The 26,015-nt window shown below is 41.5% G+C and overlaps 1 protein-coding gene across 3 annotated transcripts in view; it reads left to right on the forward strand.

The window, feature by feature from the left end:
- Positions 1-25,622, forward strand: part of paip2b (poly(A) binding protein interacting protein 2B) — a 97,119-nt gene extending 71,497 nt beyond the window's left edge. For all 3 annotated transcript variants that reach the window (XM_080192554.1, XM_080192731.1, XM_080192642.1), the window contains 2 exons: positions 14,358-14,528; positions 19,234-25,622. In XM_080192554.1, the coding sequence (XP_080048680.1) occupies positions 14,358-14,528; positions 19,234-19,290 (228 nt within the window). In that variant the 3' untranslated portion in view covers positions 19,291-25,622. The remainder of the gene's footprint in view (positions 1-14,357; positions 14,529-19,233) is intronic.
- The last annotated feature ends 393 nt before the right edge of the window (positions 25,623-26,015 follow it).

Genomic DNA, 26,015 nt, shown 5'->3' on the forward strand with positions numbered 1-26,015 from the left:
TGTCTCCTGCCCTAATCTTTAGCTATAGTGTTGTTATGGCCAATTAGCAGCATAAATAATAAAATAAAAAGGAAGTCATTTGGGTCTTCAAACCTACTCCACTGTTTAATGTGATCATGGCTGAACTTCTGTCTGAAATAATAATCATGCACACTCCCCAGACTGCTTGATGCCCATAGTGTCTAGAAATCTATCCATTGCCCTCTTAAATATATTCAATGATTTGGCTTCCACAGCCTTCTGTGGTAGATAATTCCATAGGCTGTCCACCCCAAGTGAAGAAGTTTCTCCTTAACTCAGCCCGTAATGGCCTATCTTGTCTGCTGAGCACCTTCTGTTCTAGATCCTCCTCCCCCATTCATCATCCCAACATCCAGTTTGTCCAACCTTGTCAAAATTTCATATGTTTCTTCAAGATCCCATCTAATAATTGACATGGTTCAATTAAGTTTTTGAATATTGATGAATGCTCTCCCCCTCCCAAGATGTTGATGTTAGGAGACTCTAAGATGACAGCATTGAAGGTCAAGAGGAAGTGCCTGGAAGCTTTGTAGTGCAAGTGTTATTTATCAGCACAAGCCTCGATGTTCAACAAGTCCTGCTATCGGCTGATATTGGCTGCTTATTTGTGTGTTAATAGGGAAAAATCAAAGATTGGGGCTAAATTAATTTATTTGGAGTAAATGCAAAGTAAATATATTTGAGACAACATAGAAAGTCAAGACAACGTGGATTTTGTGTGGTTGTGGTGCATTTATTAACATGGGGAGTTGGAGAATATGAAGCGCCATCTGATGGATATATCTACAGCTACAGGCTTTGCTGTCACAAGTGATGGCCAAATAGAAAATGTGTGACATAAGTAATAAATATATCTCGAGTCATTTTCCCCGTGACTTTGTACACTAAGTCTGAGATCATGTACCAACCGGCTCAGGAACTGCTTCTTCCCTGCTGACATCAGTCTTTTAAATGGACCTACCTTATATTAAATTGATCTTTCTCTGCACCCTAGCTATGACTGTAACACTATATTACTATATTCTGCACCCTCTCCTTTCCTTCTCTATGTACTCTACGAATGGTACGCTTTGCATGTATAGCGCACAAGAAACAAAACTTTTCACTGTACCCCAGTACTTGTGACAATAATAAATCAAATCAAGTCAAGACTAAGTGCAGTTTTCATTATTGAGAGAAGGCTAATTAGACAGGTAAACAAAAGAAATCCATTTCCCATTGTTAAGCCCTTATCATTCTTCAACGTGTCATCTCTGTGGGAATTCTATGGTGAGTAACTTGCATCCTGACTCCCCAAGCCTGTCCACCACCTACAAAGTATAAATCAAGAGTGTGATGCAATACTCTCCACTTGGATACTTGACCAGTGAAATGAGGTATTGGAAGCATTGACAGGCTTAAAAATGGACAAATCCACAGGCTTGAATGAATTGCATCCCAGGTTGTGGGAGGCGAGGCAGGTACATGCAGGAGCTTTGCAAATTTTTAATTCCTTTCTGGCTACGGCGCACGAAGGGGGTAACCCCAAAAGCTAGTGAGTATATTATCAAATAAATAGGTTGGACTAAAACCTGGTGTTGTCAGACTTTTTACTGTGTTTACGCCAGTCCAACGCCGGCATACCCACATCACGGCGCAAGTGCCAGTGGATTGGAGGACAGCTAATGTGGTTCTATTTTTCAAGAAAGGTGGTCGAGATGAACCACGGAATTACTGATCAGTGCGTCTCACATCGGTGGTAGGGAAACTATTGGAGAAAATTCTGAAGGACAGAATTAATCTCCAATTGCAAAGGAATGGATTGATTCGGAATAGTCAGTATGGCTTTGTCAGAGGGGGTTCATATCTAACAAATTGAATTTTTGGAAAATGTGATCAAGTATGTGGATGAGGGAAATACAGTTCATGTGGTTTTATAGACTTTAGCAAAATCTTTGACAAGGTCCCATATGGGAGACTGGTTGAGAAAATTGAAGTGCATGGAATTCGGGGAAACCCGGCAAGGTGGATCAGAAACTGGCTCAGTAATAAGACAGAAGGTAGTGGTAGAAGGCTGTTAGTGACTGGAGGTCAGTGTCCAGTGGCGTAGCACAAGGTTCAGTGCTGGGTCCCTTATTATTTATGATAGATAAAATTATGTAGATGAGAATATGAAGGGAGTGATGAGCAAGTTTGCAGATTCAAGTTTGGAGCTGAAAGAAATCAGCAACAGTAGAGAAATGCTTTTGGGGAAATTGAAGGTGGATAATTCTCCAGGTCCTGATAATCTTCATCCCAGAGCACTTAAGGAAGTGGCCCTGGAAATAGTAGATCCATTGGTGATTATTTTCCAAAATTCTTTGGACTCTGGAATAGTTCTACAGATTGGAGGGTAGCTAATATAAGCTTGCTATTCAGAAAGAGAGGTGGAGAGAAAACAGGGGATTATAGAGCCTAACGGCAGTACTGGGGAAGTTGCTAAAGTCTATAATCAAGGATTTCATAACTCGGCATTTGGAAGGCAGTGGTATAATCGGACAAAGTCAGCATGGATTTACAAAAAGGAAATCTTGCTTGACGAATCTATTGACATTCTTGGAGATTGTAACCAGTAGAAGTGACCAAGGAGAAACAGTGTATGTGGTTTATTTAAATTTTCAGAAGGCTTTCGATAAGGTCTCACATAACAGATTACTATGTAAAGTTAAAGCATGTGGGATTGCAGGTATGTCTTGAGATGGATAGAAAGCTGATTTGCAGATAGGAAGCAAAGAGTTAGCATAAATGGGTATTTTTCCTGATTGGCAGTCAGTGATAGTGGTGTTCCACAAGGATCTGTGCTAGAACCCCAACTGTTCACATTATATATAAATGATTTGGAAGAGGGAACTGAATGTATTATCTCCAAATTTGCAGATGAAACAAAGTTGGGAGGGAGGGTGAGCTGTGAGGAGGATGCAAAGGTGCTTCAGTGTGATTTGAACAGGGGAGTATGTGGGCATTGCATGGCAGATGCAGTATAATGTGGATAAATGTGAGGTTATCCTCTTTGCTAGCAATAATTGCAAGACATTATTACTTGAGTGGATGTAAATTAAGAGAAGACATTAGTTGTTTAAGAAGGGTGCCAGGCAAAAGGCAGGGAATTATAGGCCGGTTAGTTTAACGTCTGTTGTAGGTAAAATGTTAGAATCCGTCATCAAGGAGGAAATAGCGAGGCATCTTGAGAGGAATTGCTTGATAGAGCAGACGCAGCACGGTTTCGTTAAAGGGAAGTCATGTCTGACAAATTTACTGGAGTTCTATGAGGATGTGTCTAGGGCGGTGGATAGAGGAGAGGCGGTGGATAGAGGAGAGCCGGTGGATGTGGTCTTTCTGGATTTTCAGAAGGCGTTTGACAAGGTACCTCACAGGAGGTTATTGCAGAAGGTCAGGGGACAGGGAGTTGGGGGTAGGGTGTTAGCATGGATAGAGGATTGGTTGTCAAATAGGAGGCAGAGAGTGGGGGTCAACGGGTGCTATTCGGATTGGCGGATGGTGACTAGTGGAGTGCCCCAGGGGTCGGTGCTGGGGCCTCAGCTATTTACCATTTATATAGATGATCTGGAGGAGGGAACCGAGTGTAGGGTGTCGAAATTTGCTGATGACACCAAGATTGGAGGAAAGGCAAATTGTGTGGAGGGTGTGGAGAGTCTGCTGAAGGATCTAGATAGGCTGGGTGAATGGGCCAGGAAATGGCAAATGGAATTTAATGTTGGCAAGTGCGAGGTGGTCCACTTTGGTAGGAATAATGGTAGGAAAGATTATCACTTACGTGGCGAAAAACTGCAGCAGGCGACAGTGCAGAGGGACCTTGGGGTCCTTGTGCATGAGTCGCAAAAACCCAGCTTGCAGGTGCAGCAGGTGGTCAGGAAGGCAAATGGGATGCTGGCCTTCATAGCGAGGGGGATTGAATATAAAAGTAGGGAGGTCTTGCTGCGGCTGTATAGGGCATTGGTGAGGCCGCAGCTGGAGTACTGTGTGCAGTTTTGGGCGCCGTACTTACGCAAGGATATTTTGGCCTTGGAGGGAGTGCAGAGGAGGTTTCCTAGGCTGATACCGGAGTTGAGGGGGTTGAGCTATGAGGAGAGGCTGAATAAACTAGGCTTGTACTCGTTAGAGTTTAGAAGAAAGAGGGGAGATCTCATTGAGACGTATAAGATGATGAATGGGATGGATAGGATAGTGGTGGAGAGACTCTTCCCGCTCAGAAAGGATAATAGGACTAGGGGGCACAGCCTCAAGATAAAGGGGGGGCGGTTTAGAACGGAGTTGAGGAGGAACTTCTTCACTCAAAGGGTGGTGAATCTCTGGAATTCTCTGCCCGTTGAAGTGGTGGAGGCTACCTCGCTAAATATTTTTATGACGTGGGTTGATGGGTTTTTGATAAGAGAGGGGATTAAGGGTTATGGGGAGAGGGCGGGAATGTGGAACTGAGCCACGACAGATCATCTTATTGAATGGCGGGGCAGGCTCGAAGGGCTAGATGGCCTACTCCTGCTCCTATTTCTTACGTTCTTATGTTTATCCTCGTGCATCACTGAAAATAAGCGTGCAGGTACAGCTGTCAGTAAAGGCAAATGTTTTGTTGGTATTTATAGTAAGAGGATTTGAGTATAGGGATGTTTTGCTGCAATTTTGTTGGTGAGGCCACACCTGAAGTATTGTGTGCAGTTTTGATGTCCTTAATTGAGGAACAATGTCCTTACTACAGAGGGAGTACAGCAAAGGTTTACCAGGCTGATTCTTGGGACGGCAGGCCCAAGTCAGTTAGGATTATATTCACTGGAGTTTAGAAAAGTGAGGAAGGAGCTCATAGAAACTTATAAAATTCTAACCAGGTTAGGTAGGGTAGATTCAGAAATGTTCTTCCCAATGGTGGAGGAATCCAGAACAAGGGGTCATAGTTTGAGGATAAGGAGAATAAGAGGTAAACCTTTCAGAACTGAGGTGAGGAGAAATTTCTTCACCCAGAGGGTGGTGAATGTGTGGAATTCACTACCACAGAATGTAGTTAAGGCCAAAATATCTGATTTCAAGAAGAAGTTAGATTTAGCTCTCAGGACTAAAGGGATCAAGGGATATTGGCGGGGGGAAGTGGGATCAGGATATTGAACTTGACGATCAGCCATGACTATAATGAATGGCAGAGCAGGTTTGATGGGCCATATAGCCTGTGCCTGCTTCTAGTTTCTATGACAAAGATTGATAGGGTGGCTAATAGTGAAGAAGGAGGTCATAGGTTCTAGGAAGGTATAGTTGGGTTGGTCAGATGGGCAGTGGCAGATGGTATTGAACCTTGATGAGCACAAAGTGATACTCCCTCATCTTACTCCAAAGTGTATTTTAATGAATGACAAGTCACTAGGAAACTAAGAGGAACAGATGGATCATGCATTACTTATTCACAGACCCCTGAAGATGGCAGAGCAGGTGAATAGAGTAGTTCAGAAGGTATATGGGACACTTGCTTTTATCAGTTGTGGCATAGAGTAAAAGAGCAAGGAAATTATGTTGGAACTGTACAGAATGTTGGTTAGGAGTACTTTGTGCAGTACTGGTCACCACTATAGCAAGGATGTGATTGCACAGGAGAGGGTACAGAGGAGTTTACCAGGATATTGCAAGGGATCGAGCATTTGAGATATAAGGAGAGCACTATAATGACAGCACAATGGCACAGTGGTTAGCATTGTTGCCTTACAGTGCCAGAGACCTGGGTTCCATTCCACCACCATTCACGACTCAGATACCCAAATGCAACAAGATCTGGACAATATCCAGGCTTGGCCTTGACAAGTAGCAAGTAACGTTCGTGTCATACAAATACCAGCCAAAGACCATCTTGAACAAGAGAGGATCTAACTTCACCCCTTGACTTTCAGTGGCATTACCATTACTAAACCTGCCCTATTAACATCCTGGGGATTATAATTGACCAGAAACTGAACTGGACTAGTCATATACATACTGTGGCTACTAGAGCAGGTCAAAGGCTAGGAATCCTGTGGTGAGTACTGTTGTCCGAGCTCCCCAAAGTCTGTCCACCATTTACAAGGCAGAGGGCAAGAATGGAATGCTCTGCGTTTCGCCTGGATGAGTGCTGCTCCAACGATACTCAAGAAGCTCGATACCATCCAGGACAAAGCTGCCTGCTTGATTGCTACCCCTTCCACAAATATTTAATCCCTCCAACAACGGCAAACGGTGGCATCTGTGTTTACCATCTACAAGGTGCTTTGCATGAGAGGCATGATGGTTCGCACTGCTGCTTCACAGCACCAGGGACTCGGGTTTGGGTTACTGCACGTTGTCTCTGCGTCTACATGGGTTTTCTCCGGCTGCTGCAGTTTCCTCCCACAGTCCAAAAGGTGTGCTGATTAGGTGCACTGGGCATTCTAAATCCTTCCTCAATGTACCAGAACAGGCGCAGAGTATGGCAACTGGAGGATTTTCACAGTTACTTCATTGCAGTGTTAATGTAAGCCTACTGTCACCAGTAAATAAACTTGCAACGATTCATCAAGGTCCCTAAGGCAGCACTTTCCAAACCCATGACCACCATCTGGAAGGACAAGAGCAGCAGATATCTGGGAATGTCACCACCTGAAGGTTCCCCTCCAAACCACTCAACATCCTGACTTGGAAATATATCGCTGTTCTTTCACTCACTGGGTCAAATTCATGGAATTCCTTCTCAGACAGCACTGTGGGTGCACCTACACATCAGTGAATGCAACAGTTCAAGAAGTCAGCTCATCATCACTGTCTGTAGTGCAGCTAGAGATGGGAAAAAGTACTTGCCTAACCAGAGGCACCCACATCCCACAAATGAATTTTGAAAATATGGGAAATGGTAATCAGGCCATGAAGGAAGAGCTAGAGTGTTCAAATCCTCGAGTAAATCAGCAGGTAAACCTTGAGGTTCATAAAATAATAAAACAAAACTAAAGGCTCAAATCTGAATGCATGTAGCATTTGTAAGAAAATAAATGATCTGATAGCTCAAATAGAAATAAATGAGTGCAATCTGATATCATAACAGAAAAATTGCTGCAGGACCTGAATATTGATGGGTACGTGACATTTCGGAAGGACAGGAAGCAAGAGAAAGGTAGAGGGGTGGGTCTGTGAATTAATAATGGAGTTAGCACATTAAAAAGGGATGATCTAATTTCCAGAAACCAGAATATAGAAGCAGTTTGGGTAGAGTAGCCTAAAGGTCGCCTAACAGTACCTGCACAACTGGATGGAGTATGAAGAAAGAAATAAGGTATAGTGATAATAATGAGATTTTATTATTGTCATGTGTATTAGTATAAAGTATACTGTTCATAGATAAGAAAACGAGAGAGTGCAGAATGTAGTATTACAGGCGTAGCTAGGGTGTAGAGAAAGATCAACTTAATACGAGGCAAGTCCAAAATCTGATGGCAGCAGCGAAGAAGCTGTTTTTGAGTTGGTTGGTATGTGTCCTCAGATTTTTGTAACTTCTTCCCAATGGAGGAAGGTGGAAGAGAGAATGTCCAGGCTGCGTGGGGTCCTTAATTATGCTGGCTGCTTTTCTGAGGCAGCAGGAAGTATAGACAGAGCCAATGGATGGGAGATTGATTTGCATGATGGACTGGGCTTCGTTCACAACCCTTTGTAGTTTCTTGCAGTCTTGGATAGAGCAGGAGCCACATCAAGCTGTGATGCAATGCTTTCTATGGTGCATCTGAAAAATTTGGTGAGAGTTGTAGTGGACATGCCAAATTTTCTAAGTCTCCTGAGAAAGTAGAGGCATTGGTGGGCTTTCTTAACAATAGTGTTGGTATCAGGGGACCAAGACAGGTTATTGGACTAGACACATAAAAACTTGAAGTTCTCAACCATTTCCACTTCATCCCTGTTGATGTAGATAGGGGCATGCCCTCCACTATGCTTCCTGAAGTTGATGACTATCTCTATTTTGTGACATTGAGGAAGAGTTATTGTCGTCACACCAGTTCACCAGATTCTCTATCTCTTTCTTGTATTCTCTCTCGTCATTGATTCAGATCTGACCCACGACAGTGATGTCATCAGCAAACCTGAAAATTGAGTTGGAGAGGAATTTGGCCACACAGTCATCAGAGCTGTATAAGGAATACAGTAGGGCTCTGAGAACACAGCCTTGTAGGGCCCTGATATTGAGGATGATTGTGGAGGAGGTGTTGTTGCCTATCCTTACTGATTGTGGCCTGTAGGTTAGGAAGTCTGGAATCCTGTCGCAGAGGGAGGAGCCGAGTCCCAGGCCATGAAGTTTGGAGATGAGTTTTGTAGGAATAATGGTGTTGAAGGCTGAGCTGTAGTCAGTAAATAGGAGTCTGACATAAGTGTTTTTGTTGTTCCAGAGATGAGTGTAGGGCCAGGGAGATGGTGTCTGTTGTGGACCTGTTATGGTGGTAGGCAAATGGTGGTGGATCCAGGCAGTCTGGGAGGCTGGAATTGATTTGTGCCATGACTAACCTTTCGGAGCACTTCATAATGATAGATGTCAGAGCCACTGGACAATAGACATCAGGGCATGCTGCCTGGCTTTTCTTGGATAATGGAATGATGGTCATTTCCTTGAACAGATAGGGACTTCAGATTGGTGTAAAAAGAGGTTAAATATGTCTGCCGATATACCCATCAACTGGTCTGCACAGGGTCTGAGGACCAGTCCGGGGACCCCTCTGGGTCAGTTGCTTTGTGAGGGTTGACTTTCAAGAAGGCTGCTGTAACGTCTGCAATAGCAACCTCGGATACAGGTTCACCTGAGGCTTCCAGGGTGAGAACATGCTATCGCTGACCTCCTGCTCAAAATGGGCATAGAATGTATTGAGCTCAATGGGAAGGGGTGCATTGATGCTGGTGATTTTATATGCCTGTTATGTCTTGCAGACCTTGCCACAGTCAGTGGGAGTCCGTGTGGCTAGCCTGGCACCCTAGCTTGGTCCAGTACTGTCTTTAGGCATCTCTAATGGACATCCATAGATCATATCTGGATCTCTTGTACAGGCGTCAATTACCAGGCTCTTGTACAGGTCAGGTTTGCCTGACTTGCACACCTCAGACCTAGAGTTTAGCAAGCAGCGGATAGCCTTGTTTATCCATTGTTACTGGTTGGGAAACACGCGGTTTTGCTTCTTTGGCGTACAGTCTTTTACACACTTACTAATGAAGTCAGTTACTGTAGTGGCATACTCGCTCAGGCTGATTGCAGAGTTTTAAATACTGACCAGTCTACTGACTCGAAGCAGATTGGCATAGATTGGGACCTAAATATTGAAGGATATAAAACATTTCAGAAGGGCAGTGTTATGATGTGGCATTCCAGGTGTCATGAAGACATTTCAGACTTTGTTCGGAACAAAAGGTATTCATTGATGAAGAGAAACTTGCAATAGGAGTTGCAGCTCTAGACTGCTCTGAAGCAGTACTCCAATCCTTAAATGCTTAGCAGGAGGAGGCCATTTGGCCCTTTGAGTCTGCTCTGCCATTCATCACGATCATGGATGCTCGTCAAACTCAATTGCCTAATCCTGCTTTCTCCCCATTACCTTTGATCCCATTCACCCCAAGTGCTATATCTAGCTGCCTCTTGAATAGATTTAGTGGCATTAACTACTTCCTGTGGCAATGAATTCCACAGGCTCACCACTCTTTGGTGAAGAAATATCTTCTCATCTCTGTCCCAAATGGTCTACCTCAAATCCTCAGACTGTGACCCCTGGTTCTCGACTCCCTACCATCAGGAACAGGCCTAGGCCTGTTAGAATTATTACATGGCTTGCAGATATATTCTGCCGAGAAAGGACTTCACCCTGTGGCGTGATCACTTACTCTCAGTTCCCAATGTCCTCAAGTGATCTACTTCTGCTGTACCGTCTTAAAGACAGTAAAAAGACTGACAACACCAGGTTTTAATCCAACCGATTTATTTGATAGTAAACTCACTAGCTTTCGAGGGGATTCCCTCTTAAGAGACAGACACCACATACACAACATCCCATCCCCTTTAAATTTCATATGCAATCTTCATAATTGATAATTCAATCCTCATTCTAAATTTATACACACAAGCTTACACATAGGTTTAAGAGGGGAAAGAATTAATGGAAACCTGAGGAGCAACTTTTTTAAACATAGGCTACCTATGTGGAATGAGCTGCCAGAGGAAGTGGGTGAGGTGGGGACATTGACAACATTTAAAACGTTTGGACAGATACATGGATAGTAAGGGTTTAGAGGGATATGGGCCAAAAGCAGATAAATGGGGTTAGCTTAGATGGGCTTTTTGGTCGGCATGGACCAGTTTGGGCCAAAGGGCCTATCTCTGTGCCATAGATTCTACGATTCTAAGTTAGACAATCACTCTAATGATTGTTCAGTCACAAAATCTTGAGGCTTGCATTTAACATAACACTTCTAGAAAGTTTCACCTAATGCACAGTTCCGGATATAGGCTTGCATGGGATTCTTTCATACGGTCTTGCTGCTTTCTGAGTTCTGTCCTAGACTGTGACTGAATAGGGACTTCACTCTGCAAATGCTGTCACTCTCCAGTCTACCGTTGATCCTTTTTGCTGTCAAGCAATTTACTCTACCGTGCATGCAGGTACTATTATTGCAATACAAACCTTGTGTCTTGACAGTTCTTGCACAATCTCAATTTGTCTCTTGTAAAGGTAATGGTCATGGTACTCTGTCTGATCTTTGGGTTATGTGATAAAGCTTGTTCTCTCCCTATTTGGCATGTTTTCCATTGATCATGTTATTATATTTGTTCTTGTGCATTTCTATTAGTGTAACCATTTCAGCAATTGTATTCTGGCATGTAAACTCAGGTTCCTTCTCTGCCTGTATTGCTGCTATATCTAGAGTGCTCCAGCACAACTTCCACAGCTGATTGGCTTCATTTTCTAGTCACTTCCTTCCATCTTCTGCATCAATAAATCTTCTGCTTGCAACTGAGCTATTATTTATTCCATGTGTCCGTTTTTGCCATCTATTCCATTCATCCATTTGAGTTTCTTCCAAGGTGAAAAAACTCCCTTTTATCATTTCTTTTTAACAATATTTGATTATCTCTCCCTTCTCATGCTTTACATGTTTTCAGAAAACTGACATGTTCCTTTTTTGTTGTGGTTCCAATGAATTCTACTTCTGCATTCAACATTTCTTTCAACTTTGTTATATTTATTAGACAATTCTCCTGAATTGCTAACTTGTTCCAACAGCTGTGTGTTCTCTTTGGGTTTGTCTGTTGCTAAGTCCTCCCAGCACCTTTTAAACACTGTACAGTTTCTGCCTCCCTGCAGAATGCCAATTTCTCCAGATTGTTTGTTTGTGTATTCCACATGACTGGTAGTTTGATCATTCAATTGGATTGCCAAAGAATTCCCAGTGATGGCTGTGGTGAATGATGGGTCTGCTCTAATTTCTGCTTCAACTGTACAGTGCGTCTTGCAGTAGATGGATATAGTATGTCCTACATGAGTGCCATGGATCAAATCTTTGAGGTTCTTCACTCTGAGATGAGTAGTTCTCCCACCAATCACAAAACTGATAGCATCCATTTCCTTTGGATCTTAAGTTCCATGCTATGACCTCTGCTGAGTTCTGCTTGTGCTTTTTATCTCAGTGACTTTTTACTGTTCGTGCACATTTTCATGCTCTTACTCCAGTTCTTTATTGCTTGCTGGTGAATGTTGTACTGTTTCTTACTGGCCCTAATAGATTTCCTAGCTACTTCCACCTAGTGTTTTTTTTAACCTTTGATATAGCTGGGCCGCATCTCATTTAGAATAAACTTGTGGACTTTTATCTCATTTTCTATTTGCTATAGTCCTCGGAGACTGTTATCTAACCTTTTTTTTCTTTATTACTACTTCTGCTGCTCCTTATCTTATTTTCTGACTGATTTTATCTTTACTGTTTGCTTTTAGTTTATTAGTAAGGATGGGATGAAATTAGGTCTTGTTGCTTCGGGTTTTCGGTACCATCAATAAGGGCTCTTTGGCTGCCCTCCTGCTGGGCTCTTTGGCTGCCCTCATCCTCTTGAGGATCCTCTCGAGGGTTATTCAGAAGTGGCCTCTTTGAGGTGTTTTGCTTATGGACCCTCTTTTGATTTACTCCTTCCAAGTGTTTCCCTCAATCTGGAGTTTGCTCTGATCTTCTCTCCATTGTCCTTTGTTCCCCCTAGTGGTCCTTTCATGAAATGTTGTACATCATTGCTTTAAGAATGCCACTCTGTGTGTCTGTGCTTTTGGGGTTTTGGCGGGAACTTTTCTCTTGAACCTTTTTTTTCCGACTGTTAATCTATCTTTTTACTGTCGGAAGACTCTTACTTCGATTTCTACTTCCTTCTCATTTTTCCTGGCTGGCTGGAGAGCCCGTCCTTTCTCTAATTGTGCTATTCCTTTTGTTAATTTCGAGAACGGTTTTCTTTGATTTTTTTAGCAAGTAAAGGACTTCTGTTCAAAACAGCCAATTTTCACTGCCCCTCCCTACAAGGGTGACTCCTGCAAGCTCTGTTCATATCGGAAGCTCTGTAATCTCAGCTTTTCACTTTCCCACGCTTTTGAGACAGGATTTGATTTGATTTATGATTGTCACGCGTATTAACATAACAGTGAAAAGTATTGTATCTTGCAGGCAAAGCATACCGTTCATAGAGAAGGAAACGAGTGAGTGCAGAACGTAGTGTTACAGCATAGGGTATAGAGAAAGATCAACTTAATGCAAGGTAAGTTGATTCGAAAATCTGACAGCAGCAGGGAAGAAGCTGTTCTTGAGTCGATTGGTGCATGACCTCAGATTTTTGAATCTTTCTCCCGAAGGAAGAAGCTGAAAGACAGAATGTCCAGGGTGCGTGGGGCCCTTAATTATACTGGCTGCTTTGCCAAGGCATTGGGAAGTGTAGACAAAGTCAGTGGATGGGAGGCTGGTTTGCATGATAGATTGAGCTACATTCACGACCTTCTGTAGTTCCTTGCGGTCTTGGGCAGAGCAGGAGCCATACCAAGCTGCGAAACAACCAGAAAAAATGCTTTCTGTGGTGCATCTATAAACATTGCTCCCTGAGACTTTTTCTCTTTTTACATCTGAACTTGTTTGACTGTAGCCAATATCTGCCGCCTTCTCAGATTTTTCCTTTTTAAATCTGAAACACAGCTCTCTTCTAGCTGGATGTACCTTCCTTTTATTTCAAAAACCCCTTTTTTTTTTCTTTTACTCAAGTTACACTTCCTTGCTCCTGAAGGCTAATCTCGCTTCATTTTCAATTTTTTATCCCTTCCCAAACCTCTTGATTTTGTCAGCCACACTGGTTTGATTACTTTTCCTGCCTCTCGGGCATTTGGCGCAACCTGAAAGACTCTGAGTCTGTTTGCCCAGAACAGGTATTCAGGAGTCTATCCTCTTTTCCAACTTCAATTAAACCAGTTACTCACGGTTAGGCTATGCCATACAATCAATTTCATTGCGTCGCAGAATGTAATGTTGTAGCATTCCAGGCATTGTCCAAGGTATTTCAGACTTTTTTTAGAACATAAGTGTGTAGAAGATTGTGTTAAAGAAGCAAATCTGTGTATTTCCCAACTGGAAAGGTGGTGGAAGCAGATTATTCTAATATTTTTAAGGCAGAGCTCAGTAGGTTTTGATAAGCAAGACAACAAAAGATTATCGGGGAGGCGGGAATGAAGAGTTAAGGTTACAGTCAAGTCAGTCATGTTTTTATTGAATGGTAGAACAGGCTCGAGGGGCTGAGTGGCCTATTCTTGCACCTAATATTAGGTTCCTTTGTTCACACCATCAGGTGAAAAATCCAGCTGGTAAGACCTTGAGATGTACTGTTTACGGACATACACATTCAAATGTACTTTCCCTTGTAGATAAATTTCATTTTAAAGCAGGTTATCTACCGTGCTGCTTTCTGCATCAACCAATTTATTCTTTAGTGAGGTCATTTTTAGCTGGTCTAGTCGGTGAATTTTCAAATAGTGATTGCTGATGATTCAAAATATCCATTCACCCCTTAAATACTTATCAACATTGAAATCGCAAACAACACGTGGATTTTTATACTTAATAGACTTCTTTGTAATATAATTCCACTCCAGATATATTTTTGGCACGGGTGGCACTGTGGGGATTCTATGGGTCTGTTTTTATTATCTGCTGCCTGAAGAATTTGCAGCGAACCAGCATGGCCTGGCTTGCCCAGTGATGCCATGCTCCAAAATTCAGACTCCCCTTGTAAAATTAACCAACTTGTGTTTAATCATTAATGTTTTTGTGATGGTTTGCAGGTAGAAGAGGAATTATGGGAGGAGGAATTCTTGGAGCGTTGTTTTCAGGAGATGCTGGATGAGGAGGACCAAGAATGGTTCATTCCAGAGCGGGATTTACCAGGCATCAACCAGATGCAACAACAAATGAATGGCCTGTCCATAAATGACAGCAAGACAGAGGAACTCGTGGTAAGGAAGAAAGAATAGTGATTTAAGTCTCGCACAAAGGGCCAATACGCACTACATTCGCATAAAAATATTTGCTTCCTGAACACTGCAATTAATGTCCCAGTATCTTCCTTTCCTTTTCATTTTGATTGTTAAATAGGCTTTTGGGCCTGGATTTTCACAAAGTGAGTTATGTTTTAAAATCTTTATCCCTGACTCCTGGTAGACTATTCTGAGGCTAAATATTTGCTTGTATTTTTTGTGATAACTGGGCAGCCATGAAATTGCACTAAGTTCACATCAAAATAAAACTGCAATACATTCAACAGATGTTTAGGTTTAGCATTAAAAATCCCATACATGCTTGATTTTTTTTTGTTTGAAGTTTTGGTTTTGGACTGCGGAATACGATTTGAAGGTACTCACCTGGACCTTTAAATCCTGTATTGTAATCTCACTTTCAAACTTCCAGTCTCATCAATGTGCAAGACAAATTTCAAGTGGTTCCCTAATTTGAGCTGCTCTGGTTCACTGCTTTATACCCAACTGCAAATTGCCTGCTGCTGGCTGGGATGGTGTACTGTAAGCCCATTGGCTGGATAAATAAAGGAGAAATGTAAATATTAAAAGGGGAAAAATGGTGAATATATTAACAGTTATGTTTTTAAAATACACAGTGTACAATTTCCTCAGCATCAGAGTATCTGGAGCATTGATACTGCAGTTCAGCAAGTGGGTTATACTAACAATTCTGCAAAATGCAATTTGTTTCCAATTGCCCTGTTCTGAGGAGATACAATGGGAAGGTTGGGTGCTTTCTCGCACAGTAAATTGGAGGAGGAGAGGAATTGGTAAACAGATCACCAAAAAGTCACTATTGCCTACAACCGAGCAGATTGTTACACAGCCTCCAGCATTCTATATCATAAGAACGTAAGAAATAGGAACAGGAGTAGGCCATCTAGCCCTTCGAGCCTGCCCCGCCATTCAGTAAGATCATGGCTGATCTGAAGTGGATCAGTTCCACTTTCTCCCCATAACCCTTAATTCCCTTGTGTTTCAAAAACCTATCTACCCGTGACTTAAATATATTCAGCGAGGTAGCCTCCACCACTTCAACGGGCAGAGAATTCCAGAGATTCACCACCCTTTGAGTGAAGAAGTTCCTCCTCAACTCTGATCTAAACTGCGCACCACCTCCCCCCCAACTTATCTTGAAGCTGTGCACTCTAGTCCTGCTATCCTTTCTAAGCAGGAAGAATGTCTCTACCTCTACCCTATCCATCCCCTTCATTATCTTATACATCTCTATAAGATCCCTCCTCGTCCTTCTAAACTCCAACAAGTACAGACCCAGTCTATTTAGTCTCTCTTCATAGTCCAACCCCCTCATCTCCAGTATCAGCCTAGTGAACCTCCTCTGCACTCGCTTCAAGGCCAATATATCCTTCCGCAAGTGCGGCAACCAAAACTGCACACAGTACTCCAGCTGCGGCCTCACCAGTACCCTGTACAGTTGCAGCAAGACCTCCCTGCTTTTATATTCTACCCCCCTCGCTATAAAGGCCATCTGGTCAGTTGAAGGAAGGCACAGTGTGCAAGAAAGACAGAAACCAAACTGAGACCTGGGTTTTAATTTGGGAAACTGAGTGCAACAAGTTCAGCTGAATTATGTGGGGAGTGATTAAAATGAAGCTTGTCCTGTGATGTTCAGTTTTTGTGACAGTTAAAAAATATGGTGAAGGGAATGAGCTATTTGGAGAGATTTGTTTTTGGGAGCAGCTAACTTGACAGCATAGTCTTTACTGGCCCTGTTTTTGTTTGTGTTCTTAAATAATCTGTACACTCCTGCCAATTTTCCTTGTCACATCATCTCCTCCTCCCTCTCACCCCCTGCCCCCCATTCTCCCACCATACGTTTAGATAACAACCAAGGTGATTAAAATTATGGCTTTACAGAAACATAGAAAATTGAATCAGGAGTTGGCCATTCTGCCCTTCGAGCCTACTCTGCCATTCAATTTGATCATAGCTGATCATAAAATTCAGTATCCTAATCCCATCTTCCCCCACCCCCCCATGTCGCTTGATTCCTTTAGCTCCAAAAGCTACATCTAATTTCTTCTTGAAATCTCACAATGTTTTGGCCTCAACAACTTGCAGTGGTAGTGAATTCTACTTTGGGTGAAGAAATTTTTCCTCACCTCAGTCGTTAAAGTTTTACCCAAACTGAGTCCGAGTTCTGGACTTCCTCACCGTCAGGAACATTCTTTTTGAATATACCTTATCTAATGCTGTTAGAATTTTGTAAGTTTCTATGAGATTGCCACTTGCTATTCTAATTTCCCAGGAATACAAACTTAAATGACTTTGTCTCTCCTCGTATTCCTGGCCATTCCAAGAATCAGCCTGGTAAACCTTCACTATATCTCTATAGAAAGGACATCTTTCCTCAGATAAGAACACCAAAACTGCACATAATACTCAGATTGTGGCCCCGCTAACATTCTGTATAATTGCCGTAAAACACCCTTATTCCTGTACTCAAATCCTCTTGCTGTGAAGGCCAATGTACTACTTGCCTTCTTTACTGTGGCACGGTAGCACAGTGGTTAGCACTGCTGCTTCACAGCTCCAGGGATCTGGGTTCAATTCCTGGCTTGGGTCACTGTCTGTGTAGAGTTTGCACATTCTGCTCGTCAGCGTGGGTTTCCTCCGGGTGCTCTGGTTTCCTCCCACAGTCCAAAGATGTGCGGGCTAGGTTGATTGGCCATACTAAAAATTGCCCCTTAGTATCCCAGGATGCTTAGGTTAGAGGGATTAGTGGATAAAATATATAGGATATGGGGGTAGAGTCTAGGTGGGATTATGGTCGGTGCAGACTTGATGGGCTGAAAGTCCTCTTTCTACACTGTCGAGTTCTATGATCTATGATCTGCTGCACCTGAACACTTACTTTAAGCGACTGATGCACGAGGACAAAAAGATCTCGGTGAGTATCCACCTCCCTCAATTTACACTCACTCAAATAATAATCTGCCTTCCTATTGTTGTGACCAAGAAGCTGTTATTGAAGTAATTTCCTCGTGCCCTCAATTCCCTACGCCTCAACAAGCTATTCAAACTTCAGGTATCACAACTATGTGGAGATGTGCCCTGTGAAATAGATGAGGTGAACCAGTGGATATGGTGCATTTGGATTTTGAGAAAGCTTTCGATAAAATCTCAAGAGTTTAGTATGCAAAATTGAAGCAAATAGGATTCAGGGATATTGGCATGGATTGAGAATTGGTTAGCATACAGGAAACAGAGCGTAGGAGTAAAAGGGTCATTTTTGAATTGGCAGACAGTGACTAGTTTGGTCCTGCAGGGGTCAGTGCTTGTGCCCCAGCTATTCACAATTTACATCAACGATTTGGATGAGGGAACCAAAAGTAATAATTTTCCAAGTTCGCTAATAACACGAAACTTGTTGGGAAGGCTGTGTGGCGAGGAGGATGTTCAGAGGCTTCAAGGGATTTAGATAAGTTGAATGAGTGGGCAAATATATGGCAGATGCAGGACAATGTGGATAAATGTCCACATTTCATCACAGATCACTCCAAAGATGTTACGGTTAGTTGATTAGCTATGTTAAATTGCCCCTTAGTGTCAGGAAGATTAGCAAGGTATAGGGTTACGTGAAAGGGATGGGAATGTTGTCGGTGCAGGCTAAATGGGTCAAATGGCCTCCTGCACTGTAGGGATTCTATAAATATGAAGTTATCCACTTTGGACGAGGAAGCAGAATGGCAGAATATTATTTAAATGGTGGTAGATTGGGAAATGTTGATGTACAAAGCTGTCCTAGTACGTCAGTCATTGAAAGCAAGCATGTATGTACAGCAAATGGCATGTGGGCCTTCATTGCAAGAGGACTTAAGTACAGAAGCAAGGATGATTTACCAAAGCTGTATAAGACCTTAGTGAGACAACACCTGGAATATTATGTGCAGATTTGGTTTCCTTATCTAAGAAAGAATCGACTTACCATAGAGGGAGCACAGCGAAGGTTCACCAGACTGATTTTGGGATGCAGGATTGTCATATGGCGAGAAATTGGGTCAACTAAGCCTGTATTCACTAGAATTTTTAAGAATGAGAGGGGATCTAATTGAAATGTATAAAATTTGACAGGACTGGATAGACTGAATGGAGGTGTAATGTTTCCTTTCGCTGGAGGGTCTCAAACAAGGGTTCACAGTCTCAGCATATGGGGCAGGCCAAGTAGGATTGAGATGAGGAAACATTCCTTCACTCACAGTTTAGTGAATTCACGGGATTATTGACCATAGAAGGCTGTGGAGACCAAATCACTGAATATATTTAAGAAGGAAATGGATTTCTAAACTCTAACTGTGCCAAGGGGTATGGGGAGAGTACTGGAGTATGGCATTGAGACAGAGGATCATGTTGAATGATGAAGCAGGCTTAAAGGGCTGAATGGCCTACTCCTCCCAATTTTTAATGTTTCTGTGCCAGATTCTGTTCTCATTGAACATGAACATATTCACTTCTCAGCAGAGCACCACTGAATAGAAGTCAGCCCCATCGGGACTCGCGTTGATATTTTTCCTTTTCATTGTTCAGTGTTGCCAGATATTTGTGCAGTTTACATTTTCTTCAAAAAATCATCGTTTGTGACTGTATAACTCAGACGTGTCTATTCTTCCTTTTTTCCCTCTAGAGTAAAAGTACTCTGAATCCCGACGCCAAGGAATTTGTTCCTGGAGTGAAGTATTGAAATTCGGAGATTCTTGCAGGCTGCCCTCTGTTGGAGGGCAACAAAAAAAAAATACAATTTCTGAACACTGTGAAGCAAGTCACTTTTTAGGAGGGCCTATTTGTTATAGATGCTATTGGATTACCCACCCTCTACCCCCTCCCCAACTGAAGACCTGTTTTAGATTTACTGTTTTTTTTGGCTTGGTTCGGCTTTATTGCAAAAACAGCTTGGCCCTGTCACACTTTCTGGTACATGGAAGGCCAAGTTGGCATGCTCTCGCTGGTGTACGGTATTCCGTCTGCCACGTATCACAGTGGGTCTGTTACTTAAAACGACTGGTTTCATGGCATGGTGAGTGGTGAAGGAGGTGAATTGAACGTAATGCCAGAAGTTGCTCAGTGTAGGATACTCCATATTTCTGAAGGATGAATTTAAAGTGATGGTATCCTTTTTTTAAAAAAGAAATTAAAAATTGGCTCAAGCGAAATAACAAAAGCACTTTGCCAAAATAATTTGATTCTAAAAGAATTGACAAATTACCAACCGTTGGAAACACACACGCACATACCCACAACCTTTGGCTATTTTACTGCCTGATCATAAACTTCCCTGTCTTCCCTGCTCCAAGAGCTTTACAAATGTTGGGGATGTCGAACAGCTATACAGAATACAGTATTACCACTGCCATTATATGTAGTCAATTTCATGGTCTAAACAAATTTCCTTCTAAAATAACATTGAAACTAGCAGTAAAGGGAACTTGATGTAGAAGCTAAATATGTTACAATGCATATTGTAAGATTTTATAAATGCAGTATATGTATCTTTTTGGGGTTTTTTCCTGAAATGCAGCCCAAATGAGCTAATAGAAAACCAAAAGGGATGCTGTTTGTTAAAAATAAGTTTGTGTCAGGAGATCCTTTACTGACTGAAAATTGGGTTACACTTTTCACAGCAGGGGAGGAGGGTGGGCCATGTAAAATTGCCCAAGCTACAGAGTCCACAAGTGCTCGGCAAAGAGTTTTTCATGTAGCACACACCTGACATGAGAATCTAGCTCTCAAGTTCTCACAAAAACATTATTGCTTGTGTATACCTAAATGGTGAAAATGGCATTGCTGTTGCAGCCTCTCTCGCACTTTCTCTCTCCCTGGGAAGATGATGCTCCTTTCAAGGCTCAGATCTATTTTTTTTTTCTTTTCTGATCTCGACGACAAGTGAGTGCAGAAACCAACAGTACTGGAGAATAGATTTTTATTTTAAGAAAACAATAAGGTACTTGGCTACTCTTCTAAAGCTTTGGTCAGTGGAAAGTTCAGAAGTTCAATGGTTGAATGTGGTTTTTAAAAAAGATCATGAATAAATTCTTTGGGTGATGGGGATGTGTTGGTTCAGGACCTGTTGGTATAAAAGTGGTTTGGCAGATGCCCTGATTTAAGTAGTGTTAAAAGTTTTGTTTTGCACGTTGTGTTACATTGGGAGGGAACTGAATTGGTCTTAAGTTCTGAAACTCACCCTTTTCTTTAGATTGTTAGAAAGACATCTCATAATTCATCATAAGGCACAGAAATAAGTGTCGGGGAGGTAACTAATTTCCAATTTGGGAGCAAAAAATTAAAGACTGATGCCTGATTTTCTTTGTGAAAGTTTTTGTTAATCCAATCCAAACTCGGCCGTGGGGGAGTGGGTGGTGGAGGAGTAGTAACCTTCATCTTCACTGCAGTACTTTGGCCATTGATTTCTGAATTTTGGTGCTGGGAAAATGCTTTCTAGGGGGTGTAAGTGGGTACTGAATTATTGAAATTTTCTATGAATTTGACATTTTTGGGCATGTCAGACTTTCACTTCTTCTAATCACCTGTCCTTAAAACCATGCAGGTCCTGAACGGGTGGGGGTTTTCAACCCCATAGTACTCATTTTCAGATATTGAAGTTGCTGTATTTCTTCCTGAGCCTTGTGTCAGCTTATATTAACAAAATGTATTTTATTGCTAATAATTTAAACCTAGTTTACCCCATTGAAAATGTTGCAAAATATTTTTATTATACCCATTTCGTGTTTCACCCAACTAATCCCACAAACTTTGATTAGATCTTTTTGTGGCTGCATCGAGTAACTCAAATCTCTAGAAAGAGACCACTGTTGAGATGCTTTGGCAGGTTCCATGATAATTGCATGTGAACAGTTCTTTATTCTTCTCCTCACTCCCACCCAGTTCTGTGGTTCTGTTTACAAAAGTAGTATAAATTCTATTATGGTTGTTTTAATAAGTGAAGATTTTTTTACATGCTGTTATGCAGGACATCTCGCTATGGCCAAAAGCATCTGTTTGTGGCTCCTTCACTCCCCTAGTACACTTCATACTGTCATTAAAAAAACTTAACTTTAATATTCTGCATAATGTAAGCTGCCAAATAATACTTTATTAGAAATCAACTCTCCTTTATACATTTTATAAACTAGATGGATGATACGGTATCATTCTGACAATCAACACTTGACCCACTTAAGTTGAAAGGATTTAAAGATATTTGAGTCTGTTTCAAGGTGACATTTTTCCCCCTGATGTTCTATCACACATGCAGTGTTTGCTATCTTTGCTCAAGGTGGATTAGTGTTTGGAAGAAAGAAATATTCCACTTTCATCATCCTGTGTCATCATTAAATGCCCCTGAATTGGTTCTAATGTGGGTGGATGCCTGCTGTAAACTTTTTTGTTGTAGCATGGCTTTATTAGAACAACACCTGCACCAGTCTGACATTCCCCTTCGCCAAGCTTACTTGAATCATAGACTCTCTATAGTGCAGAAGGAGTTCATTTGGCCCATCAAATCTGCATCAACAACAATCCCGCCCAGGCCCTAACCCGGAACCCCACATTTGCCCTGCTAATCCCCTGGCACTAGGGTCAATTTAATTGTGGCATCTGAGTGTAGTGCTAGTTGCTGCTGAATTTAGGTCACTTTAGTGCGTAAGTACCACCAAAAACATGAATTTCTTTTGTTTGGATCAGGAAGTTCAATCACATCAATCTAGAGGATTGGAAACTGCATTCTGGGGGTGAAGAATGAGTTTTTGGTCTTTTAGTGACAGTGATTAAAGGCATTTTCCCCACATGTGAAATCATGCTGACCAGGAGGCTCTAGATTCAATCCTCGGTGAATGTTAAGTAAGCTGATAACAGCAAAGGAAGTAGCAATAGATGCTTACTATTGCATCTGCGCTCCGAGACAAAAGAAAAGGAAGTAATATGGAATCCATCTCCTATCTGTCTCCCGTGCTGAAGGAAAAGTCCGTGCGTTTGAATGGCTAGCTGAACGATGATCAGATTCAAATATGGTGATCTCCACAGTCTGCTTCTGAAAATTGTGTTTGAAGAATAGTCACTTGAGGTACAAGTGGCAGCATTGACAGATTTCAGCATAAGCCAGTGACATCAGGAGGAAAGATGGTTAAAGTTTGAATAGTGTGATGGGGGTGTTTAGGACAGGAAAGTTCCAATATGACAACTCATTCCATAATTGGGAAATTCTTAATTTTAGATCTTTGTAAGACTAACGTCAGAATAACTTTCTTTTTCTGAAATCTAATTTTAGCCATTACTGCTTATTTTGGTCTGCCTTCCAGTCTACCTAAAAGGAGAAAAATAGTTTTGCTGGTGTTTTTCTTGTTCTGATTGTTCCATCATATTGTCGCAATTGTGAACTTTCAGGGAGAAAACTTCTTTACAATACATTGTCTGAATTTAATATTGAAGAAGGTGAGAGAAGAATTTCTGCTGCTTTAATCATTCTGCAGGAAAACAGGGTGAGTCATTCTAGGTTACTGTATGTTGCATTTAAAATTATGTATGGCAACTATCCTGCCTCCTCCACCCAACTTTCACCTCTTGAATCTTTAACTAGGAGACTATAAATTGTGGCCCAGAGAGAATTTTTCCAAATTCAGGTTTCCCTGGTGCAGTAATAACTGGGAATTAGAGCATCAAGGTGAATAAAACAAACACATCTAGGAACATGAATGTGTTTTTTGATTAGAAGATGGGTAAAGTTCGGCCCTATATTAAGTCTCAGGTGATCTTTGGACTGTGTGGAGTCTAAAAGTTCTCCCTGTGTCTGTGGGTTTCCTCCCACAGTCCACGGATGTGGGGTTAGGTTGATTGGCCATAGTAAATTGCCCTATAGTGTCAGGTGGATGATCTGGGTGAATGCTTGGGGTTACAGGGATAGGGTTTGCGTGGGATTGTGGTCTGTGCAGACTCGATGGGCTGAATGGCCTCCTGCACTGCAAGGACCTTGCTATTAAGGTTGCTTTTCTTTTAGTGATCCAAAATGATGTTAATGCAACCACAGAATTTAAGTTTAGCCAGGGTGATATGCATGCATTAGGTTTTTGTGGATATTTGGTTGCTATTTGGCAAATTGTCTGGGATTTCTCCCCATCTTCCCCCCCCCGCCAATCCCATTCATTTCACCTCTTCATAGCTGCACAGTTAAGATCTGTGGAGTAATGAGGATCTGCCTCGGAAAATCCTGTTTGTACTGCACATCCAGGTACATACCAGGCTGTTTCAAGAATTGTGGGACTCCTATATGCTTGTATTTGTACACTTTCCCTTTGTGCCCATGTTTTGAAGCTTAGAAGCAAATGAACTCTCCAATGTGAGGATACCCTATCCCACCATGCACTTAGCCTTTCATTTTCTCTCAAATTTCAGGGAAAGGGAGGTATTTTTGGTCTTTCAACCCATGTATCTCCATTTTTGTTAATTGCAGATAGGATGCATGTAACTCCTTAGGCCCAGTCTGTATCAATTTGATGGTAAATTGCATTGGGGATAAAAGTTCCTGGTCAGTGCTATGGTTCATATCACTGCTGACTATTTTGTTTATTGCTTGCATATGTGAGGTGTTGGTGCAAGGGTGAGCTAAGATTTTAATGGTGCAAGGATCTACCGTACCAGCTTTGCTTTTTAAATTATGCAGGGAAAAAAACTTAAGCAAAATCAGCTGTTCTACGTGCTGCCATTATCCTGGCTGCTCTATGCATTCATTTAGCATTTTCCATCAAGATTTACCTGTATGTGGGGAATAAAAGATAGAGCAAACTAAAATGCTAGACCGCTGGACCTGTCAGGGCAATGCTGAAGTTCTGTGCCCTTGAAGCTGACAGCTGCTCATTTCTAAGCTTGCTGTGTAATTGGAATAGTTGGCACGGTGCTAGAATTCTGTTTCTTTTCTCATTTGTGTTAACTTGCTACCTACATTTTAGTTTAAATTTGCATTTCACTTGGTACAATATGCACTTGAGACATTGAGCTTTTTTTGATGATTGCTGGAGGACTGGATTTGGAAAAACTCCATCTTTGCATCTGGAGGATAATTTACAACATTTCTGACAGTAGTGAATGCATTTCAAAAATCTTTTATTGACATTTTGGGACATCTTGAAGTTGTGAAAAGGTTGAAAAATATGCAATTCTTCCCTTCTATCTCTTTTTTTTTCTCCCTCTGTCAAATTATTGCAAACCAATCATGACCAAAAAGTGGGAGGGGGACAAAAGAGTCACCCTGTTAAACAGCACATAAGTTTGTAAAACCAAAATATTTAAGTTTTAACATTGAAAACCTTGTTGAACATAGGAACATATTGTGTGATTTATTTTGTTAATTCATTTGGAAAGGTCTAGCACCATGACTATGCATTTGGGGCAGGGTAATGTCCCATTATCTAACTGGTTTTTGTTTCCCTACAAGCTCTATTTTGCTTATCCCTGAGGCTTACAATCTTCAATGGCAGACTTGGCTGGTGAAGATTTAACCAAGATGGCATTTTGTAGACTGAAACCTAGCAATCCTATTGGCTGAGGTGCATAGCCATTAAATGCATTACAGCCTAGCTCCCCAATTTACTCCAAGACGTCCACGAACACCACTTTGAAATTGATTTCTTAAAGTCAACTGAGGGACCATGTACCTCAGTTCTCTCTGGAAATTATCCAACATTTTTTCGAGCATGCTTTTGTTTTCTTTTACCCTGCCTCTCGGTCCCTAAATAGCCCTATTCATGATCTTAAATTGTTGGCAATTGGTCTTGGTCCCATAAAAATTCAGTTACACAGTATCATTATTGCCATTTTGCTACTTGGTAGTTAATGGATTGGATCAGTCCTGGGGTAAAATCTGTTTAAACCACAGTTGCCAGCATATTTCTGTATTACTACCATTTCTGTATTAAAAATTGAGTTCTCAGCATTTTGTCGAGACAAGGGCATTATCCGATTGTGGATGTATTGCCTTGGTTTATTGTTAATTATCTGACACAAGTGTGGAATAAAATTTGTAATTTACTTATTTGTTTAGTCTGTTTTCCTTGAACTGCAAAATACAGAATTCTACAAGTACAAAATAATAACAATACAGATATCAAGAAATTGTTGATAGAATTTGCAGCACAAAAAATTCTGTCCAAATGGTCCATGCTTTGATCTCCCCTACATGTTGAAACATCATCATTTATAACACATCAAATTCTTTCATAAACCTGATGGCATTTATCAAATAAAATCATTACAAATCTAATCAATAAAAAATAGCATTTGAGGTATTTTACCGTGATGGAATCCTATTTATCCAACAGTAACAAAACATATTCAGTATGTCCCTTCATTTGTGGTACCTATTTGTGTTTGCAGGTGCTATGTATATTTGTCTGACAGTTAAGTGTGCCTTTTGTGTTGCAT

This window comes from Carcharhinus amblyrhynchos, chromosome 1 (genome assembly GCF_965287045.1).
Source record: "Carcharhinus amblyrhynchos chromosome 1, sCarAmb.v2.hapA, whole genome shotgun sequence".
NCBI lineage: Eukaryota > Metazoa > Chordata > Chondrichthyes > Carcharhiniformes > Carcharhinidae > Carcharhinus > Carcharhinus amblyrhynchos.